This window comes from Gopherus evgoodei, chromosome 1, assembly GCF_007399415.2.
Source record: "Gopherus evgoodei ecotype Sinaloan lineage chromosome 1, rGopEvg1_v1.p, whole genome shotgun sequence".
In the NCBI taxonomy this organism is placed as follows: domain Eukaryota; kingdom Metazoa; phylum Chordata; order Testudines; family Testudinidae; genus Gopherus; species Gopherus evgoodei.
The window spans coordinates 362,623,065-362,650,189 of NC_044322.1; the positions used below are offsets into that span (position 1 = coordinate 362,623,065).

A 27,125-nucleotide genomic window follows, 5' to 3' on the forward strand; every position below is an offset into this window, starting at 1 on the left:
GTGTGTACAGAGGTGGCTATGATGTGCTGGTGAGATCCAGGCTGGCATTAGGAGATGGAGTGACCATGCAGGTGACTGTCAGGAGCAAGGATGAAACACCAGTAGATGTCATCTTGGCCTCTGTAGGCTGAGTCATGCTATTTTAATACCTGCAGGGGAATTTCACCTCAAGGATCTCAAACAGCCTGACTCTGTCCTGTCTGACTTTCTGCATGGAGTTTTTATTTTGTCATTTTGTATGAGGTTGCAGTAATGGCAGCTCTGGCTGTAACACACACTTAATGCTGGGTCTCACTCCCCCACTGGTCATCAGTTATATGTTCCTCTGCCCGATTGCATCTGTGGACCTTACAAGATTTGTTGGGGATAAAAACAAACTGGAATCAGACTTTTGTCAAAACAGATTTTTATTAACAGAAAATAAACATTGAACATTCCAGTTGTTGAATTGTTGCTAATAAAATAGAATCTTTAAAAGTTTTGCCATAGCAACTCATGGTATAGTATTGTTGATCACCTGGGAGAATAACTCTGCCAGCTGGGTGGACCACTGATAAATCTGTTCGGTACAGCACAAGCAGCCCATATTGGAAACCTTTCCTCTTGATGGGATGCTAGAAACTAGAAATCTGGTCAGTTGCAAAAAGCAGTGGTTCTCAGTCCCCTGCCAACTTGGCTTTACAGTCAATTTTGTAATGTTTCTGCTTCTGGCGCTGTGTGAAAGCCATACAACCTCAATGTTGGAACAAATAACTAAAGTTTAGAAGTATGACATGACTTCAGTTCTGAACCTTCTTTCTGACCCTTTAGCCTAAAATTGAGTTAAATATGGTCCCTCTTAAGGGGAGTACTTGCAACTCTTTAGGAAAGAGACTACTTTCCGTAGTATGAGGTCACATAAAGCCTCTGTATGCAACAGAGCCAGTACTTCGGTTTTTTATACCTAAAACCACAGGGAATTATAAAGGGTAGTTATTGCTTTAATATTGGCAATCAATCAGTCTTAGGATTGTTATAAATTGTGTAGTATACACACAGCTTCTGAAAATAACACTTCAAGTAAAGAACTTGACTTTATGCTTCAGGCTGATTCTGGCACTGTATGTATAGTAGAGCACATCTCTTCCAAGACACACTGGTGAGGCTACAATGCAGTTTAATTTGCACCTTGTTATTGCATTATGGAGTTGAGTACTAATAAGAGGTTAGGTGGTGAAGGAAACTTGCCTTTCAGGACTGTTCCACACTTATTTTACTGTACAACAGGGTTAGTCAGGGGAGATGCTGTGCCAGTAAAAGCCCTTCTATAGACAGTTCTGCCAAGCTGAGCACTCACACCACAGTATAACTATTCACACAAAGGGGATTTTGCTGCCCTAACTAGAGCAGCAAAGTCAGTGTAGACAAGCCCTTCAAATGAAGAATTAGGTAACAAGGCCTGACAACTAATTACTAGTTCACATCTTTATAATGTAGGTATTTTCCCATTTTAAAACTTGTCTAGACAGTAGCTCAGTTAAATGCACTTTCAGAGAAGAGAAAGATTTACTGTTCTGAAAACAAACTACATGGCATGTGGTTGCAAATGGGGTACTGGCTTCCTGGGATAGGCTGGGCTTCTCCTGGCTGCAAGGAGTCTTGGAATAGCATGATTAGCAGTGACCCACCTCTCCTTTACCACTAGTTCCCAACTGTGCCCTCCGGCTTAGGAAGTCAGCCCAGGGCCAGAACTACTATCAGTAGCCCCGTAACTTCCCTTTGTCTTTCATGCTTCCCTTTAGGTTAATCCTTCCCAGTGTTTAAAGGTTCAATTCCTTACGCGTATGCAGCAGTCTAACATACCCAAAGATCACTCTGCACAGAACAGGAAAGTGAAGTGTCAGGTCTGGAAATGGAAGCACCCTGGCTCATACAGTAGACACCACTGAGCCAAAGCATGAGAGGGAAAGACCACCTTGCTGCTCAGAAGGAGTTGATGAAGTTCAAATATGCATTCAGGAAGCCCACAGGATCTTCAAGCTGTGGATAGTGGCTAATGTGGTCATCCAGAACAGAGACGGTAGACATAGGAAGCACTTTCCTGTTGAAAGAATGCAACAACTGGTAACTGCATGCTCCAGGGGGAGGCAGGCACTAAATCTGACGTACAGGGAGTGGAGTAGACAAGTAATCAGACTAAGCTTCAAGGCTGCTCCAAGAGGTGGAGTGGTCCCTGTAACTGCAGTAAGATCTCTTGTGATCCTGTGTGGCCATCCTTAACCAAAGGGGGGGGGGGGCCTCCATTAGCATGGGCATTACATTATCACCCACTCAGTCTGCATGCTTTTATATCACTACTGCCAGGCACTGTGTCTAAATAAATACATAAAATGAATTGGAATATAAATACTGTACTGACATTTCAGTGTCTAGTAGAGATGTATAAACAAGTCATTCTCTGCATTAAATTTTAGTTTGTACTAGGGCTGTCAAGCAATTAAAAAAATTGTGATTAATCACACTGGTAAACAATAGAATACCATTTCTTTAAATATTTTTGGATGTTTTCTACATTTTTAAATATATTGATTTCAATTACAATACAGAATACAAAGTGTACAGTGCTCACTTTATTCTATTTGCACTGTAAAAATGATAAACAAAAGAAATAGTATTTTTCAGTTCACCTCATACAAGTACTGTAGTGCATTCTCTATTGTGAAAGTGCAATTTACAAATGTAGATTTTGTTACATAATTGAACTAAACAAAACAGTGTAAAACTTTAGAGCCTACAAATCCATTCAGTCCTACTTCTTGTTCAGCCACTCGCTAAGACAAACAAGTTTGTTTACATTTACAGGAGATAATGCTGCCCTCTTCCTATTTACGTCACCAGAAAGTGAGAACAGGCATTTGCATGGTACTTCATAGTCAGTGTTGTAAGGTATTTACATGCTAGATATGCTCAACATTTGTATGCCCCTTCATGCTTCAGCCACCATTCCAGAGGACATGCTTCCATGCTAATGATGCTCGTTTAAAAAAATGTGTTAATTACTTAGTGACTGAACTCCTTGGGGGCGAATTGTATGTCTCCTGCTCTGTTTTACCTGCATTCTGCCATATTATGTTATAGTAGTCTCGGATGATGACCCAGCACGTTAGTTTTAAGAACATTTTCACTGCAGATTTGACAAACGGAAAGAAGGCACCAATGTGAGATTTCTAAAGAGAGCTACAGTACTCGACCCAAGGTTTAAGCCTCTGAAGCGCCTTCTAAAATCTGAGAGGGATGTGGGGTGGAGAATGCTTTCAGAAGTCTTAAAAGAGCAACACTCAAATGTGGAAACTACAGAACCCAAACCACCAAAAAAGAAAATCAACCTTTGCAGGTGGCTTCTGACTCCAGTGATGAAAATGAACGTGCGTTGGTCCACACTGCTTTGAATCATTATCAAACAGAACCTGTCATCAGCATGGATGCATGAATCTTTAGCGCATTTGACGTGTAAATATCTTGCAACGCTGGCTACAACAGTGCCATGCAAATGCCTGTTCTCACTTTCAGGTGACACTAAACAAGAAGGCGGCTGCATTATCTTTTGCAAATGTAAACAAACTTGTTTGTCTGAGCAATTGGCTGAAGTAGGCTCTAAAGTTTTACATTGTTTTGTTTTTGAATGCAGTTTTTTGTACATCATTCTATGTTTAAGTTCAACTTCCATGATAAAGAGATTGCACTACAGTATTTATTAGGTGGATTGAAAATTTTTTACAGTGCAAATATTTGTAATAAAAATGAGCACTGTACACTTTATTCTGTATTGTAATTAAAATCAATATTTAAAAATGTAGACAACATCCAAAATACTTAATAAATTTCAGTGGTTATTCTATTGATTAACAGTGCAATTAAAACTGCAGTTAATCATGATTAAGTTATTTGAGTTAATTATGAGTTAACTGCAACAGCCCTAGTTTGTATTCACTTCGCTAGTGCTTTTTATGAAGCCTGTTGTAAAACTAGGCCAATATCAAGATGAGTTGATCTACCCCTGGAAGACCTCTGTGTACCCTGAGGGGTACATATACCCCTGGTTGAGAACCACTGCCTTACAGTCTGGGGTGTAGTGTGATGATACACCTATGTGTTCTAGTGTAGTGAGATCCCCCTTACACTGAGTGAGCGCCCAACTAAAGCTTCCACTGCCAGAAACAACCCCAGGAAGAGAGCTGCTCCTTCAAGTGATAGCAAAGGTCTCGCACTTTTCAGGTATGTTTTACTTAATGATTAATAGGGAGAGCTGGAACAATCTTAGCCATTAGATCAGTTATACATTGAAGACCCTGCTGAGACTATAGTTTACCCCAAACCTATCCCTTAACTGAATCCACACCAGACTGGAACTCTCATCTGACCTTGACAGATCCTTCCAAACTAACTTAAATTCTCTTTACAAATTCACATTCAGCAAGGGAGATTTCTAGTTATTCCTGGTTACATACTGAAATACTCTGAAAAGTTTAATGATCTCATACAGAAATGAAAAAAAGTCTTAACGCTGTCATTTTCAAATAGATGATTAGTTCGGATCCTAAACTCAAGTCATCTCAAATGAGGGGGGTCCTGAGAAGTGCTCAAACTACCGCAGCAACCCGTGACTTCCAGTGCTTTCAATAAAGCAGCCATGGCATCAAAAGTCAGTCTCTAGCTGTGCTTAAAATGTGGCTTACCTGTAGAGCTGAAGAAACTCTGGATATGGATTCACAGGATCCAAGGGCCCATAGATGAGATGCACTGCAAACAGGAAGAACACAAACAGCTTCCATCCACATGCACGGTACCTTTACCCATGCAAGAAATCCCTCTTTAAAGCCAGCAGCCACTGGAGAAGTGAGAACCTTTCTGCCTTGAAAGTATATTCTCAAAAGGGCACAATGAGTGTTTACAACTAGTCTGAGGGGGTATTTTTCACTAGGTTGTGCAGTAGCCAGGAAGCATGGCCAGCACTGCAGGCATCTGGCACACAACTATAGTGCAGTACTTGGGGGTGAGAGTTCCGTGCTCCTGAAGTGACAGGATTGATTAGTTGAGTCAACCTTGTGCCTTGCAGTTTCCCCCTAGATAGTCAAAGTGTAACATGCAAGCCTGGGCTGAGCGCACATACTGCACACAAGTGAAAACCCAGGAGTGAGACCCTTGCATGCTGAAAAGGCAAGTCAGGCCCTTAAGGGCTTGTCTGCTCCCATAGACTGGAAACACTTCATACCAGTAGAGTTAACACAGCACAACCCCCTTAGGGTGGGTGCTGTTAGTACAAAGGTGCCTTCTTGAGCTATACGCTTATTTCTGTACAGGAATAAGAGCAAGTTAGACCATTATAAGGCACCTTTATACCAATGCAGCTGTGGGCACTAGACATTTTGCTGCTTTGACTGGCATCAGTTTTAAAAAAAGTCTCCTCTCAACCATAATAGTGCTGGTACCAAACCTATGCACAGCCCAGGCCTAACTTCCTCAGCCCTAGTTAAAGAGTTCATTTCCATTTGAAAACGAATGAGCACACTGAGCAGCTTCAGATGCCCACGCAGCGCCGTAAGAGAATCTCATTTTTCCTTGCCAAGGGCAGCTCCCTTATACTTGGCACTGTGCTAGCCCTTTTCCCCCTTGGATATCAAATCCTCCGAGGCAGATGTGGGGGTTCACACAAGGTTTTCCAACCTCCACTGAAATGCAGTCATCTCTTAGGGCTGACGATGACATTGCAGCTGTTTAATAGAGCAGTTGAAGGTGGGGAATGACAGTACACTGGGAGAATACATTAAGTCGGATTGTAATATTCCTATTTCAAGCTATCCTTCCCTAAAGCACATTACACACAGCTCAGCAAGCTCCCTCCTCCCCCTCCCCATGTAACAAGGCTAATCAGATTAAACAAATGACCTATAATAAAGTCACAGGAAGCTCTAGAGGGGAAGTTATAGGAGATTGAAGATGCTTCAAGGCAGGTTCCATTGAAATGAACACCCCCACCCCAAATAGCACCCAACCTTTCCCTGGGGGCCTGAAGAGTCTCCCAAGTTTGAAGAGGGCCTAGGCTTTTCAGGGGCAAACCTGACACCCCCACTAGGTGTTAGAGATCTGCAATAGGATCCAAGGTGCCTCAAAGGAATTAGCTTCCCCAAGAATTACACTGGTTACAATCCTGCCTGTGGATCAAGTTCAACTTACCCTCGCACTCCAGGCTCTATCACTCATTCCCCTCCCTGAGCCACTGCTGCCAGCCTTTGTTCCCTTCTCCCACTCACGTCTGTGCATTCATCCACACTCTGGCCCTCCCTAAACCACTTCACGAAATCATCCCCACGGCTCATTCAAATCCCTTCCAAGAACTCACTTCTGCCATTTTTCCCTGGCACTTATAACTAGCAGTAGACAGCAAGCAGGGCTGATATCCTGGCCACTCAAAAACTTCATCGCCAGCAGGGGCCCTTGGGTCCCGGTCCCTGCATTTGGCAACTCAACAAGGATGTGTAGAAAAAAATCCAAGCTGTAAGGGACAGTCCTGCAAGGGCGCCACATACACTCCAGTGTCACATGGGACTAAAATCCTGGCTGGTCCCAGTGTGAAAGTGGAAAGATCTCACATCAAGTGCCGTGCTTGGAGGCTTGGACTCTGCAGGCCAGTTAGACACCGGTCACGGAATTTCCCCAAACTAATAACTCAAAGGAAACTATTTTCTACTTACATGGAACAGAGGTGGATGTCAGAGCCCCAACCCAACGGTCTCTGTGCTTCTTTCTTTGATTTATATACTGTAAAATACTGAAGAACAATTGACTCATTAGAGAGATGACAGGGCTTGATCGAACAAAGGAACATTTTAAGCCTACCCTTTCAGAATTGGTCTAACAAGGATTAGCACTAAAGACCTGCCCACGATCATGTTATCCAAGAGCGGCTGCTGGGCTCCCAGCAGGGAGCTCCCTACCCGGAACCCAAGGCGGCTGCCGGGCTCCCAGCAGGGAGCCAGGAATCTCAGTGCAGCCAGGGAGCAGATCCTGGGCAACTGCCCAGCTCGGAGCCAGGACGGCAGCCAGCTTGGAGCGGGGAGCTGGAGCCAGGAGTCCAGGCAGCAGCCTAGCGGGGAACAGGGAGACCCAAGGGGGTCAAAATCAGGGCCCACCTAAACCACCGGCGGGACCTAAACAGACCTTTTGAAGGGACGCCCGAGGACGGCCCACCAGTTGTTTTCCCGGATCTTTCTCCTCCCTTTTACAACCGCCTCTCCCATTTCCTCCCTGTGTGGTCCCAGTGAACTTTGAATCATTGGGTCCTCTGCACGGTAGAGTTGGGATATCACCTTCAGTTTGTTTCAACCCCAACTTCCCACCCTTCCTCCTTGTCCCTCTTCAGGGACCCCTCTCACGAGTAATTCCTCTTACAAGAGGTCCAGTCGCTCCTTACCATTGGAGCTATAGAGGAGGTACCGACAGACGTAAGGGGCAAGGGGTTTTATTCCTGCTACTTCCTAATCCCCAAGGCAAAGGGAAGTCTAAGACCAATCCTAGACCTGCGAGGACTCAACAAATTCATGATAAAGTTGAAGTTCCACATGGTATCCCTGGGGACCATTATTCCGTCGTTGGATCCCAGAAACTGGTATGGCGCCCTCGATATGAAGGACGCGTATTTCCACATCGCAATTTACCCACCACACAGACAGTACCTCTGTTTTGTGGTCAACCGTCAACATTTTCAGTTCACAGTCCTTCCATTCGGCCTTTCTACGGCCTCGCGTATATTCACAAAATGCATGGCTGTAGTCGCCGCCGCCACCCTCCGTCATCGGCGAGTGCACATTTACCCATATCTCGATGATTTACCCATATCTCATTCGAGGGACCTCCGAGTCACAAGTGAAACATCACCTGTGCATCGTCAAAGCTCTCTTCAGGAGCCAAGGCCTGATGCTCAACATGGAGAAGTCTACTCTGATACCTACGCAGAGAACAGACTTCATCGGGGCGATTCTGGACTCCAATCTGGCCAGAGCCTGCCTGCCGCAGCCTCATTTTCAGGCTTCCCGACAACATCATCTCATACGTGTCTCAGCCTGCTAGGTCACATGGCCGCCTGTACCTTTGTGACCAAACACACCAGACCACGCCTCCGGCCACTCCAAACCTGGCTTGCCTCAGTTTACAGACCGGGTCGGGACAGCCTGGACAAGATACTCACTGTTCCTCTGAACGTTCTAGGCTCCCTAACCTGGTGGCTGACTCCCTCATCGGTCTGTGCAGGGATGCTATTCCACTCACCTCAACCCTCGATGGCCCTAACCAGGGGCGCATCATCTCTCGGTTGGGGTGCCCATCTAGGGGGTCTACGTACTCAAGGTCTCTGGCCGGCCCAAGAACTAGCCCTACACATCAATGTTCGCGAGCTGAGGGCAGTTCATCTAGCGTGCCAGGTGTTTTGTCAAAATCTCCAAGGCCGTTGTGCCTCAGTGTTTACAGACAACACAACAGCCATGTTTTATATAAACAGGAAGGGCGGAGCATGCTCCTCCCTCTTTGTCAGGAAGCCATTCAGCTCGGAGTTCTGCATAGCCCACGCAATCGATGTGGTAGCGTCCTCTCTCCCAGGAGTTCAGAATATCCTGGCAGATCACCTCAGCAGATCCTTCCTAGCCCATGAGTAGTCAATCCGTCTGGATGTCATCCATTCTGTTTTCCAGAAGTGGGGTTTTCCCCGCATAGACCTCTTCGCCTCTCGCGAGAAGAGGAAGTGCCACACGTTCTGCTCCTTTCAGGGTCACTCCCCGGGCTCCCTCTCAGACACATTCCTAATACTGTGGACGAACCACCTACCTCTACGCCTTTCCACCGTTCCCGCTGGTCCACAGGGTCCTCCTCAAGCTCCGCAGGGACAAGGCCCACCTGATCATGATTGCCCCAGCGTGGCCAAGGCAGCACTGGTACACCATGCTGTTCGACCTCTCAGTGGCAGACCCAATTCCCCTGCCACTCTGCCCGGATCTCATAACTCAGGACTACGGCAGGCTTCACCATCCAGACCTACCGTCTCTTCACCTCACAGCATGGTTGCTGTGTGGTTAAGCCAGTCCGAGTTACGTTGCTCCGCCTCGGTTCAACAGGTACTCTTGGGTAGTAGGAAGCCCTCCACTAGTTGACATACCTGGCCAAGTGGAAGCATTTCTCCTGCTGGTGTGCTCAACATAGCACTGTTACCACGCACGTGCCAGTTCCTACTATCCTGGATTATCTCTGGTCCCTGAAACAACACGGCGTAGCGGTCTCTTCCATAAAAGTACATCTGGCAGCCATCTCCGCCTTTCACCTAGGGGACAACGGGCGATCAGTCTTCTCTCACCCCATGGTTTCAAGATTCCTCAAGGGTTTGGAGCGTTTATATCCGCAGGTTAGACGCCCCACCCCTACCTGGGACCTCAATCTGATCCTAGCCAAGTTAATGGGTGCTCCCTTTGAACCACTGGCCACCTGCTCGCTGCTGTACCTGTCCTGGAAGACAGTCTTCCTTGTCGCTATTACATCGGCATGGTGAGTATCTGAGCTTCGGGCCCTCACTGCGGACCCCCCATATATGGTGTTTCATAAGAATAAGGTACAGCTGCGACCACACCCCGCCTTCCTCCCTAAGGTGGTATCTGCTTTTCATGTCAGTCAAGACATCTTCCTCCCAGTCTTCTTCCTGAAACCGCACTCGTCCCGTCGGGAACAACAGCTGCACTCCCTGGACGTCCGCAGGGCCCTAGCCTTTTATATCAAAAGAACAAAACCCTTTTGAAAGTCACCTCAGCTTTTTGTAGCGGTGGCGGATCGTATGAAGGGCCTACCGGTCTCCTCGTAGCAAATTTCATCTTGGGTGACATCCTGTATCCGTGCCTGCTATGATTTGGCTCACGTTCCAACTAGCCACCTCATCACCCATTCTACTTGGGCTCAAGCTTCATCTGCTGCCTTCCTGTCCCATGTTCCCATCCAGGAGATACGTCAGGCTGCGACCTGGTCATCAATTCACACCTTTGCCTAACATTACGCATTGGTACAACAGTCCAGAGATGACACGGCATTTGGCTCAGCAGTTTTACATTCTGCAACATCTCACACCGACCCCACCGCCTAGGTAAGGCTTGGGAATCACCTAACTGGAATCGATATGAGCAAGCACTCGAAGAAGAAAAGATGGTTACTCACCTTTGTAACTGTTGTTCTTCGAAATGTGTTGCTCACATCCATTCCAAGCCCGCTCTCCTTCCCCTCTGTTGGAGTAGCCGGCAAGAAGGAACTGAAGGGCCGTTGGGTTGGCAGGGGTATATATCCGGCGCCATAACAGCGCCACTCCAGGGGGTGACCCAGCTGACCCCCCAAGTGTTGCTAGGGTAAAAATCTTCCGACAAACATGCACGCGGTGCAGGCTCACCTAATTGGAATGGATATGAGCAACACATCTCGAAGAACAACAGTTAAAGGTGAGTAACCATCTTTTACTAATTTTATTAATAAAAAGAGTGGGGCGGTTTACATTTTTCCTAGAAGACACTAGGCATGACTAGAAAACTAGTAGATTTATGCCAAAGATACCACAGAAGTGAAATCCAATTAACTGAGGAGGGAGGTGATTTTTATTCTGATTAAAACATTTGCTTGTTTCCTTTCATTAACACTTATTTGACTCAAATGCCTTCTGAACAAACAGCTGGAAGAAAAGCTCTTGCGTTGATGATTTAATACTCCCTTCCTCGTTACTGATTAAACTGAGGGCCAAGAGAGCTCCCACTCCACATCTCTGTGTTGTCCAAGAAAAGCCTCCCACCAAATCAGAGAGGACCAAACTTGGCAGCCGTTATTCAAAGGTAAGCCACAAGCAGGACCCCCCCCCTAACTTATTCTGAAGAAAAATAAAGTCAAGCTGCATCATACATGATCAAGAAAAAAAAAAAAAAAGCACAAGCCCATTTCCCCCTTGGGCTAGTTTAAACTGATTTGTCCAAAGCCAAAGAAAAAGTCAGTGGCAGAGCTAGATCTCAGGCATTCCTGGCCCCCAGACCACACTTCGGTATTTTCCATCATCCAGAGGAATGTTCATGCAGTTTTACCACTCCTTGTAGCGCAGAGCTTGTCCAACTCTTTCACAGTGTGGACCATGCCTCAGATAATCCTGTGGTCCACCTTCTCCCCTCCCCATTCACAACTGCATGGCCCATCTCCTCTCCAAACCTTAATCCCATTTACAGCTGGGCAACATCCACATGCCAACCGCTACGTTGGCTAATACACACAGGTTAGCCTCTCTCCTCCTTAATTCCAGCTATTTCTATAGGCATTTGGGCTCTTCTTTCATTGCTTGGAGGAGGGGTCAAGGAAGACAAAGCCTTTGTGGAGACACTAAATGAATTATTTGCATCAGTCTTCATTCCAGAGAACGTGAGAGAGAACACCTGAGCCATTTTTTTTAGGTGACAAATCTGAGGAACTGTTCCAGATTGAGGGGTCAACAGAGGTGGTTTTGGAACAAACTGATAACAGTAATAAGTCTTCAGGACAAGAGGGGATTCACCCAAGAGTTCTGAAGGCACTCAAATGTGAAACAGCAGAACTACTAACTGTGGTATGTGAATTTTCACTTAAATCAGTCTCAGTACTGGATAACTAATGTAAGGCCAATTTTTATAAAAGGCTCTAGAGGCCATCCTGGCAATTACAAGCTAGTAAACTGTGATACAGCATGGCCAGAGGGCAGCAGGAGAGGGATAGAAGGGAGCCTTATTCCCTGTAAGGGGAAGAAAGTTTGCTATAGATTAATTAGAGCACCTGAGGCCAGTCACATGATAAAAACCCCTGCTTCAATCAGACAGTGTGGGAGTTGGAGCAGAGAACAGTTTGAAGGGAAGCAGAGGACAGTTTGGAAAAGTGCTGCGGTGAGCTAAGAAGTCCAAGATCCTAGGTAAAGGGGCACCTGGCTTGTACAGAGGGAGGGCAGGAAGCCCCCACAAGCTGAAGGGCAGGAGAGGGAAGTAGCCCAGGGGAAGGAAGTGTCAGTTCAAGTGGTTTACCACTATCCTCAGGGCCCCTGGGCTGGGACCTGGAGTAGAGGGTGGGCCCAGGTCCCTCCCTCTCCACTCCCCTCCTCTAGGACACTAGTGGGGCAGTTAACATTCCACTGCAGGGGCAAGAAATGGTGCCCTGAACCCTCCCCAAAGAAGAGAAAGCGCGAGACCCATCAAAATAGTGCTGGCAATTTGCCACAAAACCTAACATCAGTACCAGGGCAAATCGGTTGAAACTATATTGAAGAACAGAATGATCAGACACATGGACATGCTATGTTGGGGAAAAGTCAACACAGCTTCTGTAAAGGGAAATCATGCCTCACTGATCTATAGGAATACTTTGAGGGTGTCAGCAAGCAGGTGGACAAGGGTGATCCAGTTGACACTGTGTTCCTGGACTTTCAGAAAATCTTTGACAAGGTCTCACATCAAAGGCTCTTAAGCAAAGCTGTCATGGGATAAGAGAGAAGGTCTTCTCATGGATCAGTAAGTGGTTAAAAGATAGGAAACAAAGGGCAGGAATAAATGGTCAGTAAACAAAATGGCAAGGCCCCCCCAAGGATCTGTACTGAACAGATTAATAAATGATCTGGAAAAGAGAGTAACCAGTAATGTGGCAAAGTTTCCAGATGATACTAAATTATTCAAGATAGTTAAGTCCAAAGCTGACTGATAAGTCTTATAAAGGGATCTCACAAAGCTGGGTGACTAAGGAACAAAATGGCAGCTGACATTCAATGTTGATAAATGTGATGTACTGCACATTCGAAAAAAATAATCCAAACTATACATACTGCATGATGGGGTCTAATTTAGCTGTTAGTACTCAAGAAAGATCTTGGATAGTTCTCTAAAAACATTTACTCAATGTGCAGCGGCAGTCAAACAAAGCTAACAGAATGTTAGGAACCATCAGGGAAAGGACAGATAAGATGAAAAAATAGAATGCCATTGTATAAATATGGTATTCCCACATCTTGAATACTGTGTGCAGTTCTTGTCGCCTCATCTCCAAAAAAGAGATTAGAAATGGAAAAGGTACAAAGAAGGGCAGCAAAAATGGTTAGGTGAATGGGACAGCTTCCATAGAAGGAAAGATTAAAAAGACTGGGCCTGTTCAATCCTAGAAAAGAGATGACTAAAGGGGGATATGATAGACCTCTATAGAATCATGAACGCAGTGGAAAAAGTGAGTAAAGAAGTGTTCTTTACCCCTTCACATAACACAAGAACCACCCAATTAAATTAATAGGCAGCAGGTTTAAAACTAACATAAGGAAGTACTACTTTACATAACGCAGAGTCAACCAGTGGAACTCATTGCCAGGGGATGTTGTGAAGGCCTCAAGTATAATTGGGACAAAAGAATTAGATAAGTTCATGGAGAATAGTTATTAGCCAAGATGATCGGTGACAAAGCCCCTGCTTCAGGTGTCCCTAAGCCTTTGATGGCCAGAGCTGTCACTGGACGACAGGAGATGGATCACTCGATAAAAGCAGTTTTGTTTATTCCCATGAAACACCAGGCACTAGCCAGTCTTGTGTTCTTATATGACCAGGCAGCTCTCTGCAGACCACCAGTAAGTGCTTCATGGCTCTCAGTTTGGAAATACCGGGATGAGCTGGTGCGAGACATCAACAGACAAGGAAATTAGAGAGCAACATACCTGTCAACAACAAGGTTTCCATCATTTGTCCGGATTGCTGTCCACATGTCCCAGTATTCCGCCGCTGAAGGCTGCGTATACGGACCAAAGACTGCACCAAGTCTGAAAAAAAAATTCAGAGAGGCATGAAGCTCTTTACAGTACATATCCCCTCCCAGAATGAACAGGATATAACACCACTTAATACCAGACACAAAAACTAGTTTCAGGGCAAAAGTGTCAAATGATTACAAGATTCGTTTGTAAAATATACAACCTTGGAGCATCCCAAATTATCCAAATTAAAAGGACAGTGTCAGATTTAGCAGTGATTCTGAAGTGGGGAAGGAAAGGTGTTTCAGAGCATCTAAAATGAACAGAAATTTCAGTGAATTGTTTATAGGAGAGGACAGTGATTTTGTTGTTGCTCTTCCCCATGCAGCACTGGAAAACCAAGTACAGCAGCATTGTACTGGTGTCAAAACCAACTGTGGATCTCTAAGGTCCATGCTGAGTGTCGGGGGGAGTGGAAAGAGAGAAATCTCATTTATTTAAGTCACATCTGAAAAACCTCAACCTAGTAAACTGCATGGGACCCAGCCCAGAGCGGGGGCATCTGAAGTCAAATCCCAGTGGGATCAAATGAATCTAGGCCAGTGGTCACCCACGATCGACGGGTCAATCCTGGAGCCTCTGCCAGTTGACCATGATCTCCGGGCCACTAAAAGTCTGGCGGCGCAGTGAGGCTCAAGTAGGCTGCCTGCCTGCTGTGGCCCCACGCCGCTCCCAGAAGTGGCTGGTTGATGGCATGTCTCTGCAGACCCGCGGGGGGTAGGGGGACAGGTGAGATGGCTCCACGTGCTGTCCCCGGCCCCAGCACCGTCCCTGCAGCTCCCATTCGCCACAGAGACGTGCCAGCAGCCAGCTGCTTCCGGGAGAGGCGTGGGGCCACAGCAGGCAGGCAGGCAGCCTGCCTGACCCCTGCTGCACCATCGGCCAGGAGCCACTTGTGCTAAGTGCTTCCTAGCCAGAGCCTGCACCTTATACTCCCTGCTGCACCCCTGTCCCAGCCTGGAGCCCCCTCCTGCACCAAACTCCCTCCCAGAGCCCACATCCCTCACCCTCTCCTGCACCCCAACACTGCACCAGCCAAGAGCCCCCTCCTGCACCCAAACTCTCTCCCAGAGCCCACACCCCTCACCTCCTTGTGCACCTCAATCCCCTGCACCAGCCCAGAGCCCCTTCCTGCACCAAACTCCCTCCCAGACCTTGCACCCCTCACTCCTGCACCCCAACCCCCTACCCCAGGCTCAACCTGGAGCCCCCTCCCACATTCCAAACCCTCAGCCCCAGCCCAGAGCCTGCACCCCCTCCTACAACCCAACCCTCTGCCCCAGCCCAGTGAAAGTGAGGGAGGGTGGGGGAGAGTGAACGAGGGAGGGAGGGAGGGGGGAATGGAGGAAGTGGGGCGGGGCCTCGGGGAAGGGCGGGGTTGATCTTAAATTCAAAAAGTGATCTTGGGCGTAAAAAGGCTGGAGAGCCCTGATCTAGGCATTCTGAACCTAGGATGAAATCCTGGCCCTAATGAAGTCAATAGCAAAATTGCCACTGATTTCAGGAATGTGAAGGTTTCACCCCTAATGCTTAAATCATAACTCTGCATGGCTACAGATGAGGGAATCCTGAGACTCCCTATCTGCTTTTCCTGTTCCACGTCCTGACTGATGTGTCTTTAAAGGAGTTATATTTGTTGTCTGCAGGCAGCACCTTTAAGAATCAAGAGAAATATAGGGCTGGAAGGGACACTGAAAAGTCATCTACTCCAGTCCCATACACTGAGACGGGACCAAGTAAATCTAGAGCATTCCTAACAGACGCTTGTCCAGCCTGTTCTTAAAAACCTCCAATGACAGGGTTCCACAACCTCCCTTATCATTAGAAAGTATTTTCTAATCTTTAACCTAAATCTTGCTGGCTGCAGGACTTTTTGTCCTACCGTAATGGACACGGAGAACAATTGATCACAAACCTTAACATATTTGACTACTGTTATCCGGTCCCCACTCAGACTTCTTTTCTCAAGACTAAACACGCTCAGCTTTTTTATACTTTCCTCACAGGTCAGGTTTACTGAACCTTTAATCATTTTTGTTGCTCTCCTCTGGACTCTCCCATTTGTCCACACCTAGGTGTGGTGCCCAGAACTGGACAGTTTTTCAGATGAGGCCTCACCAGTGCAGAGCAGTGCGGGACAATCACCTCCCATGTCTTATATACGACACTTCTGTTAGTGGACCCCAGAATAATATTAGTCTTTCTTGCAACTGCATCATATTACTGGCCCATTCAGGCCATGATTCAATATAACCCACAGCTATTTTTCAGCAGTGCTACCACCTAATCAGTTAGTTTCTATTTTGTAGTTGTGAATTTGATTGTTCCTTCCTGCTTTGCACTTATCTTTACTGATTTTCATCTTGTTGATTTCAGACCAATTCTCCAATATGTCAACGTTGTTTTGAATTCTAACATCACCCTCCAAAGTCCATGCAACACTTCCCAGTTTGGAGTCAGCCACATATTTTATAAGCATAATTTCCACTCCATTATCCAATTCACCAATGAAAAGATTGAATAGTACTGGACCCGTAGGGGACCCCAACAGATATATCCCCCCAGTATGAACTATTGATAATGACTCTGAACAGTCTTTCAACCAATTTGCACCCACTTTATAGTAATTTCATCTAAAACCACATTTTTGTAGTTTTCTAAGGACAATGTTGTGGGACCTAGTGTAAGGCACCAAATCAGAAAGGGAAACAAGTTCTTTAGACATGAACAGTGCTTCCAATAAAGTCTGTCTGAACTTCAGAATATCTTCAGCATAACACGGTACCTCTGCCTACCACCGATGAACTGGATGGAACGACAGTGAACGACTGTCCCCTACATGTATGAACAAGTAGCCATCTAGTAACTACAGCCTACAGAGGACGCATGACTTAATACTTTTATACAAGTGAGTGTTTCCTGGGCTATACTCCTACCTAATCTATACATTTGTCACAACAGGGTTGTCCCCTACAGTGTGTGTAGTGCTCAGAACACCAACTCACCCTCTGGAGAAGAAGTAGTAGTTCATTAGCCGAGCGATGATGGGGGACAGTAGGCCACCATCCTTGAGAATCTTTGGCAGAAGCAAGGAGAAAAACGCCATTAAATGCCACATAGACAGCAATGAGCCCTTGCCTGTTCAGTGGGCCTTTCCTACAGAGCTACCAGGCCCCCATGAGCCAGCAGTCTTACAGAACCACCATTTCCCCACAATCACTGAAGTAAATCCATTGTTACTGTTAGATTTTACAAAGTTAACAACACACTGAACCGAAGCACCTTCAGCCACTGATCTCTTTAGGCCATTTGAACCTCAGATCAAAGACACTAAAGCCAAGACTTGAGAAAATGATTAGGCACCTAGTAACCAGAAGGCAATAAATTGTTTTGTTTTGTTTTGAGGAGGTGTCAGGGAAGGATGAGCAGCCTTGTTGGGATGAGCAGCTCACCCATCACTAATGAGAATGGGAAAGGTGATGGGTTTCCGACCAGAAGCTCCATCTTTCACATCAGCGTCTGGACAGTCGGTGTTTGATAAATCTGAATCCCTTCCCCCTTCCAAGTCCCGCTTGCTTGTTACTGTATGGAGAAGGAGCATTTCCAGTCCTCCTTTCCAGCCTCCCACCCAGAATCTGCTAGTTACTGCAAAGAGTGAAGGTGTTCACTAAGCTACCTCACCTACTGCCTGCTGTCTGGCTGCTGCAATGGGGAGACATCTGTTTCTCTGACCCCTCCCCCAGGGAGTTCCAGTGCCTGGCTCTGCTGCTGCTTAGAGTGTTCCAAAAGCACCAGCAGCATGAAATTGACCTGCTTTTGGTCCATTTCCTAATGTGTAGTGCCCAGAGCCAGACACAGTGGCTTCCCCAATAACAGCAGTGGAAGTTGACATGTCTCTGCTAAGTCTTCACTCTGAGCAGCAGCAGAAATTCAAGAACAGACTGTAACCAGGCTAGTGTGTCTTGGAGATGCTGAGCACATTTTGGGCGTATAAGACTTTTTTTTAAATGGAAGGTTTTTTTAAACTGCACCAATTGTGGCCATCAGTTTTATGACTCATCTGAAAGACTGCTTGTACGGGAGGATAGCAGCCACTACCACCAGACGAGAGCACTGGCTCTGGGCAGAATAACCAGCGCTTGCATAGCCTCAGTGTTTCCAATAGGTATTCCACCCCACTACCAACCTGACCCTGCAAGTTCTGGTAAGATCAAAGCACATGGTGGTACAATGAAACATAACGTTTAACAACTCTTGTTCTCCGAGGCCATGCCTACCCTACCGCTTGTATCGGCAAAACTTATGTCGCTCAGGGGTGTGAAAAAACACACCCTCCTGAGTGACATAAGTGTTGCCGGCACATGTGGTAGTGTGCCAAGCGCTGTATTGGGGGGAGAACTTCTCCCGCCATCCTAGCTACTGCCGCTCGTGGAGGTGGTTGTATGAGGTTGACGGGAGAGCTGTGTCCGATTGGCATAGAGAAGTTACACGAGTGATCTTACAGCGGTGCAGCTGCACCGGTGAGTTCGCTCGGGTAGACGTGGCCTGAATAATTGCTCCCCCCTTAACGGCACCTAAACATTTACATGCAGTAATTTAAAGCAAGCCAACAAATTACAGTAGCTGGAAAAGGATGCATTCTAGGACAAAAAAAGGGCACACACTCAAACTCAGGCCTAGAAGTTTTATTCTTGATACTTCCAGATTTCATAAAACTAGCGACCACAGCAGCTCACCTTCTGAATGAACCTGGGGTAATGAGTTTCGGGGAAAATACCTGGAAGTGTTTCAGAAAACAGACACTGCAGTTACTTAATTGTGCTCTGACATTTCCTAGTCTTCCTCCTCTGCCGTCCCCCTGCCTGTGGAGCTTCAGTGAATGCATTTGCTGGCAGCCAGATATGAATACCTTAAATGGGGATGGCTGAGTCTTCTTTTTTTTTTTCTTTTTAAAAAACACTTAATAGAATTAATTTTTGTGCATGGCAGAGGGGCAGCGATGCCACTGTTATAGGCTACAAATGCCATCACGGCACTGAACCAGCCAAGTCAGGACAGGCACCTACTCTCACAAAGAGTGGCCAAAAATCATGTCATAAAGAAGGGAAGAAATTCTTACTCCTCAGTGGCAGCACCATTCAGAAATGTGCCACAGTAGAGACCGTCTGCCCTTACAAGCTGCATTAACAGGATCAATCTGCTACTAATAAAACAGAGGGAGACGTATCTGTTGTCCAGTTTAATCAGCCTTCCTGTGTTCTATAGCCAGCCATTCCCCCACCCCCTTCCCCACTTAAGAGTGAATTTTAGTGTTGTGACACTGACAGCACTGAAACCTTCCACTAACCCACAGAAAAGGGAGAGCAGTGAAAGGTTCCCCACACTGCTACACCAGCGTGCCTAATCCCTGGCCTGGAGGGCCCGTCTCTGAGTCAAAGGGGGGTTCACTCTCTTGTGCCCATTCAGCCCTTGGCGCTGTGATGAGACTGCCAGCAAAGGGAGCAGTTAGTCTCAATGGTGATGCAGGCACCAACATCAGGGAAGTGGATCGAGACCCACCAATTCATTCTTCACAGATCATGTTACTCTAAGCATAACAGTTACCTCCATTGGATAAACAGATGCTGTTGATCAGGACACATCCAGTTTTATTGCGTTCATACCTGGAGAACAAAAGACAAGGCTGAACTAAACTGGAGCGATTCTCAGCCAGTTCCAAGAAATGACTGACCAACAGACTGCAGTAATATCGCCATTTATTAAAACATAATCCAGGATGCAAAGTAACCTATGAGACCTGATCTCGAAAGTAGCATAGGAACAGCAGTGTCAAAGGACTCCCTACAGCTCTCCTCACTGTACAGCTCATTCCCATTGCAGCAATCACTGTTAAGAGAGTAAACAAGGCCTTCCCTAACGCATGCTTTATGAAATAGTCTCAGCAGCCTTGGGGAAAGTCCTCTCGGCCTGGATCTCAAGAGGGATACAGAAAATAGGCACACTGGATTTGCATTACTGGATGTTCTATTTGCTGAATAATTTTCACTTTAGACTAGTTAAAAAGTCAGCAGTGCTTACCACCCACCCTGCCCTACTCATATCATTAACTGGTTAGACTGGGAGCTCATAGCACATGGCTAAATTGTTTGTACTAAATAATAAAAATTTGTAAAAACACCTTCTTAAATGCTAATACAATGCACTCACATTTATACATCTGACATGTACCTAGAGATTCCACACCACCCCACGTTAAGGAGTTCTGTGTAGAAGTTACACCTTGCAGCACTTCCCAACCACAGGGAGCCTGGTCCACTGATTAGAACAAGGGACTGCACATTAAAAAACCCAGGTTCTGACTCCTCCTCTGCCAGTGACTTGCCCTCAGACAAATCCCTCAGCCACTTTTTGGTTAAATTTCCCCCAGCCATAAAGGGGCATTCTATCTGCTCCCTCCCTCGTAGGGGGGTTGCAAGGCCAAATCCTTAACATTTGCCACCTACTTTGAGATCAGAAGTTGAAAAGCAAAGCATTATCAGCTGCTGCTAACATTTCTGACAGGAAGAAAAGTGTTAACCTAGGTAGAGTCCTTCCATCTGTGAATAACCATCCCCCGTGGTTTCATACAGACCCTGGTCAACTGTGACAGAAGATGCTCTTGGCTTGTAAAGACTTGTCCTGTTCAATCCTCACATCCTTGACAAGCCTCCAGGTCTCAAAAACAAAGAGTATGTTGTGCACCTAGTTTTGGAGATGGCTAGACAAGACTCTTCCACTGTATCTGTCTACACAGCTCCCATTGAAGTCAATGGTGGCAGCCTATCAGCTTCCCTCCATCTATCTACCTATCTTATTCTACTGCATCCATCAGCATGGTATCGCACTGGTACCTCTTGCTGTCACCCTGAATCTCAGGGGTGGGATGGGGAAAGAGAGGGCTCTGCACCATTTACTTTTACTTAGCTTCAGGGAATTAAACCCTAGGAGGACGACGAAGAGCATTCAGAGCTTTAGTGCTTCCAGTGACCTGTGGAGCAGTTCCTGTGCAACTGTGTCTCCATAGTCATGAGACAGGAGGTTGATCCTCTGATTTCGGAGACCCAGGTGCCCCAGCAGCCCCTCAACGATGTTGGCCTGCTCAAAAATGGAATAGCGATGGGGCCTCTGTTTAAAAAGCAAAAGCAAGAGAGAGCTCCAGTGAGAGAAATGTCATACACTTTTATCTTATTAGTTACAGAGAGCTGGAATATCACCATACTGGTTCTTCTGAACAGCCCCCCTGGCAGTTCCAGTGTGACCAAGTTCAGTGCCTGCACACAACTGAGCACCAGTGCTCATGGACAAATGCAGAAGCATGATACAAGCCCAGGACTGACAGCCAACAACTCAGATTCTAGCCCAGGCTCCTGCTGATTTACTGAGACACCCTGAGCAAATCATTTTACCGCCACGTGCCTCAATTTCCCCATCTATAAAATGGAGATAATGAAACAGCTCACAGAAGGTCTGTGATGATTACCTAGTGTGTGTCAAGCTCTTTCAAGATGAAGAGCTAAGTACTATCAAGCTCACTCAGTGATTTGTTTGCAAGGTTACAATTACACTAGCATAACCACAAGCTAGTAACCCTTTGCCAGCATTTTACCTGTGTCAGAGCTGCCTAACGTGAAAAGTGAAACAAAACTGTTCTACAGAGGTGAGCCAACACTCCAGTGGAGTGTGATCACTTTAGAGAACATAGCATCATGTCCCAGTTCTGACGTTTGATTTTGACCCCAATCATATTCTAACAATTGTATCTTTATTTCTGTTACTGAAAAATATTAGAGACACAAGGTGGGTGAGGTAATAGCTTTTACTGGACCAACTTCTGCTGGTGAGAAACACAAGCTTTCAAGCTTAAGAGCTCTGTGTAAGCTTGAAAACTTGTCTCTCTCATCAACAAAGTCGGTCCAATAAAAGACATTACCTCACCCATCTTGTGTGCCTAATATCCTGGGAGCGACACAGCTACAACAACACTGCATCCTGAAAAAAATGTAAGTGGATAAAGACAGAAAGCAACCTGGGAAATGAACCGATGTCATCAAAAGCCACACTAAATAAAATCCATCTTCCCAGGCACGAGCATGTGTGATGCCATTGGTCTGGATGCACTTTCGTTATTAAGTTCATTTTACAAAAGAAACTACACAATCATCTGTCAGGACCACTTACAGGCTTGTCACTAAAACCGAATCCTACAAAATCCAGAGCGATCACTCTGTGAAATCGCTGGGTCAGCCCTTCCCAAATCTGTAAGAGAAGAGAGGAAATCATAAAAGCAGATACACTCATATCTCCAAAGCCTACGCACAAGATGGACGGTTCTACTCTGTGTTTCTTAAAGCTCCTCCCAGATACACACGCTGCAAACACATAGTGAACTGTAGTGGATTTGAGTTATCATAATAACCAGTACATTCATGACAGCAAAAGCCAACAGATCTTCTAAAGAGTTATTTCACCCATTCCCCGTGATGGGGTTTCTCCCTGCAAAGGCCACATTGGCTAGATCCCAAGGTTCTCCTCTGGTTTGCCTCTCCATCCAACGTAAGACCCAGTTTGATAGCTATATCCTCTGATCAGATGTACCATATGGGAATTGCCTTCAGAACCTGTCAATCTGACACCACAATCACTCAACAGGGAAGTCCACCTTCTCATCCATTACAAGGGTAGTGCCCCTGTTCCCCAAAAAATGCAAGTATTCAAAAGAACTCAGATTTTGAGATGACAGCTGCGCCTCTCAGCGAGAGGCCTTTATGGAATTATTTAAAAAAGAAAATATCAATATTTATATAGGCCAGCTGGGAGAAGCTGCCACCATCATCTTGGAATCCGTTTGTAGCCAGAGGTGATTTTTGCTCCCTTTGGAACTTACAAAATCCAGCATCTGGTCCCAGGAATGCCACACTTATTACCACCAAACACTTACACAGCACAGGAAACTGACATCATTCTTTACAAGTACAAAAGAACCCTGTTAATTCGACCCTCCATTATCCGGCTCTCCATATTTACCAAACAACCACCACACTCAAGTCCAGAAGCAGATGATCTCTCCTGTAGCCACTAGATGGTGCTGCGTCCTTGCACCTTCCCATTCTCTGGCTTATCTGAATTTTTGATTATGTGATCTGGCCCCAGTCCCAATTAGATCAGATAACAGGGTTCTTCTGTATAAAGACAAGTTTCCTGCTCCTGAGAACACACATGCAAAATAAATCATAGGATAAAAATCTCAGGAGCGGAAGGGCCAAGGGATTAATAATGAGTAGAAGGGATGCTTAAAAGTGGGTCTTAAGGAAAGAACTGAAGCGGGGCAGGACACTTGGCAGATGAGAACAGAGCGCTCCAGGCACAGAAGGCAGAATCAGAAAAGGCCTGAAAAAGGGTGTGAGATGAAGGAGGAAGTGGCAAGAGAGAAGTGGGAAGAATTTAGGGTGAGGAAGGGATATCAGAGACATAGGTAGGTGGAAACAAGGTTATATAGGGTCTTGCAGGTGATGGCTTAGCCACACTTGGCACAATTTGTCATTGTTTTGCAAGTTTCACCCAAGGGCAAAGTCTTGGCTATGAGAAAAAAGAGTGAAGAGGGCTGAGGGAGCCAAAACAAGAACTCTGTCACAAACTAGGGAATCGCTCTCTCCTCCATGATTCACTGATCAGACAGGTCCATTTATTCCTCCTGAGGGATTCCCCTCTAGTTTCCAGGGGAAGTGAGAATCACCGATTTTACTCACACAGTCCACACTTTGTGCTTACTTGGTCCCCTCACCTTGTACCAATCGTAGCTGGAGGTTGGGAAGCCGTGTAACAGAACCACAATATCTGAACTGCCAAGTGCACCTGATGAATCTGAGGAGAGAACAGGACATCAGCAAGGCACGCTACACTCCAAGGAGGCTCTCTCTTTAAACTTTAAAACAGCTGCACAGGATAACGTATCAGGGACCAACAGTAATATCAACCAAGCTGTGTGTTCCAGGCTCCTGGTTTCTGAACACTAAAAAATTAGATCTCTCCAGCCACAAAGGCTCCTTCACGGTAAGCATTCTTAGAACCTAACACACAGACAAACCCCCCAAGACTTTGCCAAAAACCTGCTGCTGCTAGGGCTATTGTTTCTTAGGAGCTGGACAGAGGCACCTCGCAAAGGAATGCGTTTACACTCTTGGTGGAATGGCACCACGTGGGGGCTCACAACATTAGGCTATCGATCCAGTCTATGTACACAGACAACTTGGGAGCAATGAGAGCGATCTTACATTTACATAACACCTTTCATTCTGAATGATCCCAAAGCACTACACAAATTTTAAACTGATAGGGAAACTAGGAACCAGACACTCAAATGCCGCCATCTCTTGGGTAAAACATGACAGCTGTTTCACAACACACAGCAGCAGGTTAAGGACAGGAAATGGAGAAAAATACTGCTCCCAACTGAAACCGTGGCATGGGGAATACTTGGGGAAAAGTATATTGTGAGCATCTGTACTTAAAACTGCAATTTGGCCACAATTTAGGGCCTGTCACACTTCACAATGAGGCCCAACCTGCTTGTGGCCTTTAGGTACTACCATGATATAAATGTTTAATAGTAACAATACTGACCCTGGTTCTAGACCCGTGGTCCAATCCCCCCAAAGTGAATTAACCGATCTATATTTGCCACTTAATTCAAGGAGACCAGACGGCTCCATTTCTGTGTAGTGTGGCGAGAAAACACCTCAAGAGCGAGGGAGCAAGGACTCCCCTCATCATCTCTTCAATCATTGCCATAGTTTCAACCTAGTTTTAACTTCCCTCTCACAATGGACTGGCATCTGCATGCCCCTTCAGGGCACATCCCAATACAAATGCTCCCATCTCACCTGTTTCTGTCCAGTCTCTCTCCCTCCACACCCCAGTTTTATTTGTCTATGTATTTATTTTAAAATGTTTTGCTCTTCCCTTTTTTTTCCTGCTCCCTGTCTCCCCCAAGTGTTTATGTTTTCCTCAATTCTCCAGTGCTTTTCCAGCATGCCTATGTCTTTACTTTCCCCTAAATTCTTCAGTGTCTCCCTCCCTCACCCTTCTTCCCCATGCATGTCTTGCAGGGGCTCTCCACTCTGTGCCAGTCCACCAGCTTCCATATGTTCCTCCCCAACCTTCTCTCCCAGTGCTTTCAAAGCTTCTCTCTAGTATTGCCTGGTGGCATAGACCAGCAGCACTGCAGAGAGAAGCAGTTTGTAGCACCACCTGGGGGAGAATAGTGAAGGCCCAGCAGCTGCAGCTAGGCAGTTCTCAGTCACAGTGCAAAGGTCTGTCTGCTAGTTTGGCACCCCCAGGCTGAGGAACGCAGGATCTCCTCAGTGCTGCAGAAAGCTCCATGTGGATGCACCGCCCCCCTGTCACTCCTCACCTCTATAAAAGATGTTTTGGGTCTTGTATGTGAAATACCTTCCTGACTCCCTCCATGAGTGAAGGGCTGGGGACAGCTTAGGCGGAGGGATGTGCAGGTAGACAGCAAGGAGGGGTACGCTCAGCAGCCCCACTTGAATCCACCACTCTTTCATCCTGCCAGAGAAAACAAACACAGAATGAGCAAACACGGCACGATCTGCCCATCTGAAAGACTGCACAGTTGCATCAAGCCTCCTGTGTCTGCCTCATTGTGACACACACCACTGGTTTAGTTTGAAAGCTCTGATTACCCAACATTCACCAGGAAATTCACCCTCACACCACATCTTTCCACCAGTGTCTGCTTTTCACCTTCTCAAGATACCAAGACACATTAGTCTTGAAACCTTTCTCTCTGCTGCTGCTAACACTGAAATCCTGCCACAAAACTACTAGTAAGGGAATCACAACTCAGACCAAAACTAACCAGTTTTGTAGCAACCATAAGGCCAGACTGACTGCTCCCAGGGTTATACAGTCCTTTCCTGATCAGTAGCACAGTTCTGTACGTCATAGGATTTTCAGCCCAGGTTGACCACAATCAAAGGTTTGCCTGTTTGATATTCTTCTAGGCATTTACATCATTTTCATTTTCTGTGCCTTATATCACACGTAGCCTGTGTGAAATCAGTTTGGTGTGTCAGTCAAGTTCTTAAGTGTCTACATAACATCATCACCTTACAACATCCGCCAACCAGATAAGTGCCAATCTTAGCCTAGAGACCAAGGACTCAATGGGCTATGGAGATTAAATGGCCCCCTAACCCCTGGTGCCTCCAAATCAGGAGTTTGAGGCACACATGTGGAATGGTTCTGGGCAAACTTGCACCACAACTGTATTTATTCTGGGGTTAGAGAGAGGACTTCAAACTCCAGGATTGTCAAGCCATCAGCGAGCCAGGCTGGGAGGGACACCATGTGGGACAGTGAGCAGGGGGCCTCTGCTCAGGAGCAGGGTGTTCCTGCCACAGCCTGCAGGCAGAAAGGGGAAGCCCGACCCCCTTGCCTCTGCACCAGGGGGCTACTGCCCCCACTGGCTATGGTGTTCTGGGTGAGGGCCCACGTTGCCCCGGCCTAAGGCCAGCCCTGCATGCTGTTTCATTTGTGTTACTGCACACCATTGCCATAGTGAAATAAAGCAAGCGAACAACTGCAAGCAGAGGGCTTGCAACAGAGAATCAGTTTTAACCAACCTTTCCCTGAAGGCTTTTCAGGACTATAATGGAGGTTTTGTCGAAGCTTACTTTGTACCATTCATGTGCACTTAGTGTAAAGCAAAACGTGCTGTTCTCTTTCACTTACGGCTGCCCAAAGTGCAGCACGTCAAAAATGGGACACAAAGGGAAATGTAATTGTGATCTTTTTATTTAAGCCATCAACAAAAGGCTAGAATTGTTACACTGTTGGTCTTCTGAGAGGAAATAAAATCAGCCCTATGTAAGGTTATATCACAAAACTGAACAATACATTGCTTACACCCATTTAAAAATCCAATGAATTATTTTAAAGTGAATAGTACAAGGTCAAATTACACCTCAAAAACTACTGATGAATTTCTGCAGGCTGCTTTCTCTTGTGGCAGAAGTTAGGGTTGTAAACTTAAAGCTGCCAAAGACTATAGTCACAATATCTAAGCTTGGTTCCCCCTACACATTCTTGGATCCTGTCAGCCAAAGCATCCTCTCAGCCTTCAGAGCGAGTCTTAGCCTTAGTTGTTACATTATTCAATGTTACAGGCTTCAGCAGAATCTACAAAAGTGTCTTAAAAATGCAAACAAAAGCATAAATTAACTTT

The 27,125-nt window shown here is 46.1% G+C and overlaps 2 protein-coding genes across 2 annotated transcripts in view; one reads left to right on the forward strand and one right to left on the reverse strand.

Annotated features, from left to right (window-relative positions):
• The window catches only part of COPG2 (coatomer protein complex subunit gamma 2), a 37,700-nt gene extending 37,252 nt beyond the window's left edge, over window positions 1–448 (forward strand). Inside the window, exon 24 of the mRNA XM_030579058.1 lies at window positions 1–448. Within this exon, the coding sequence (XP_030434918.1) occupies window positions 1–131 (131 nt within the window). The 3' untranslated portion in view covers window positions 132–448.
• Window positions 390–27,125, reverse strand: part of MEST — a 27,779-nt gene continuing 1,043 nt past the window's right edge. The window contains exons 2-12 of the mRNA XM_030579178.1: window positions 25,290–25,444; window positions 23,661–23,740; window positions 22,058–22,135; window positions 20,868–21,004; window positions 19,445–19,503; window positions 18,577–18,617; window positions 16,846–16,916; window positions 13,748–13,849; window positions 6,732–6,808; window positions 4,716–4,779; window positions 390–2,080 (exon numbers count right to left, since the gene is read on the reverse strand). Of these exons, the coding sequence (XP_030435038.1) occupies window positions 1,963–2,080; window positions 4,716–4,779; window positions 6,732–6,808; window positions 13,748–13,849; window positions 16,846–16,916; window positions 18,577–18,617; window positions 19,445–19,503; window positions 20,868–21,004; window positions 22,058–22,135; window positions 23,661–23,740; window positions 25,290–25,444 (982 nt within the window). The 3' untranslated portion in view covers window positions 390–1,962. The remainder of the gene's footprint in view (window positions 2,081–4,715; window positions 4,780–6,731; window positions 6,809–13,747; window positions 13,850–16,845; window positions 16,917–18,576; window positions 18,618–19,444; window positions 19,504–20,867; window positions 21,005–22,057; window positions 22,136–23,660; window positions 23,741–25,289; window positions 25,445–27,125) is intronic.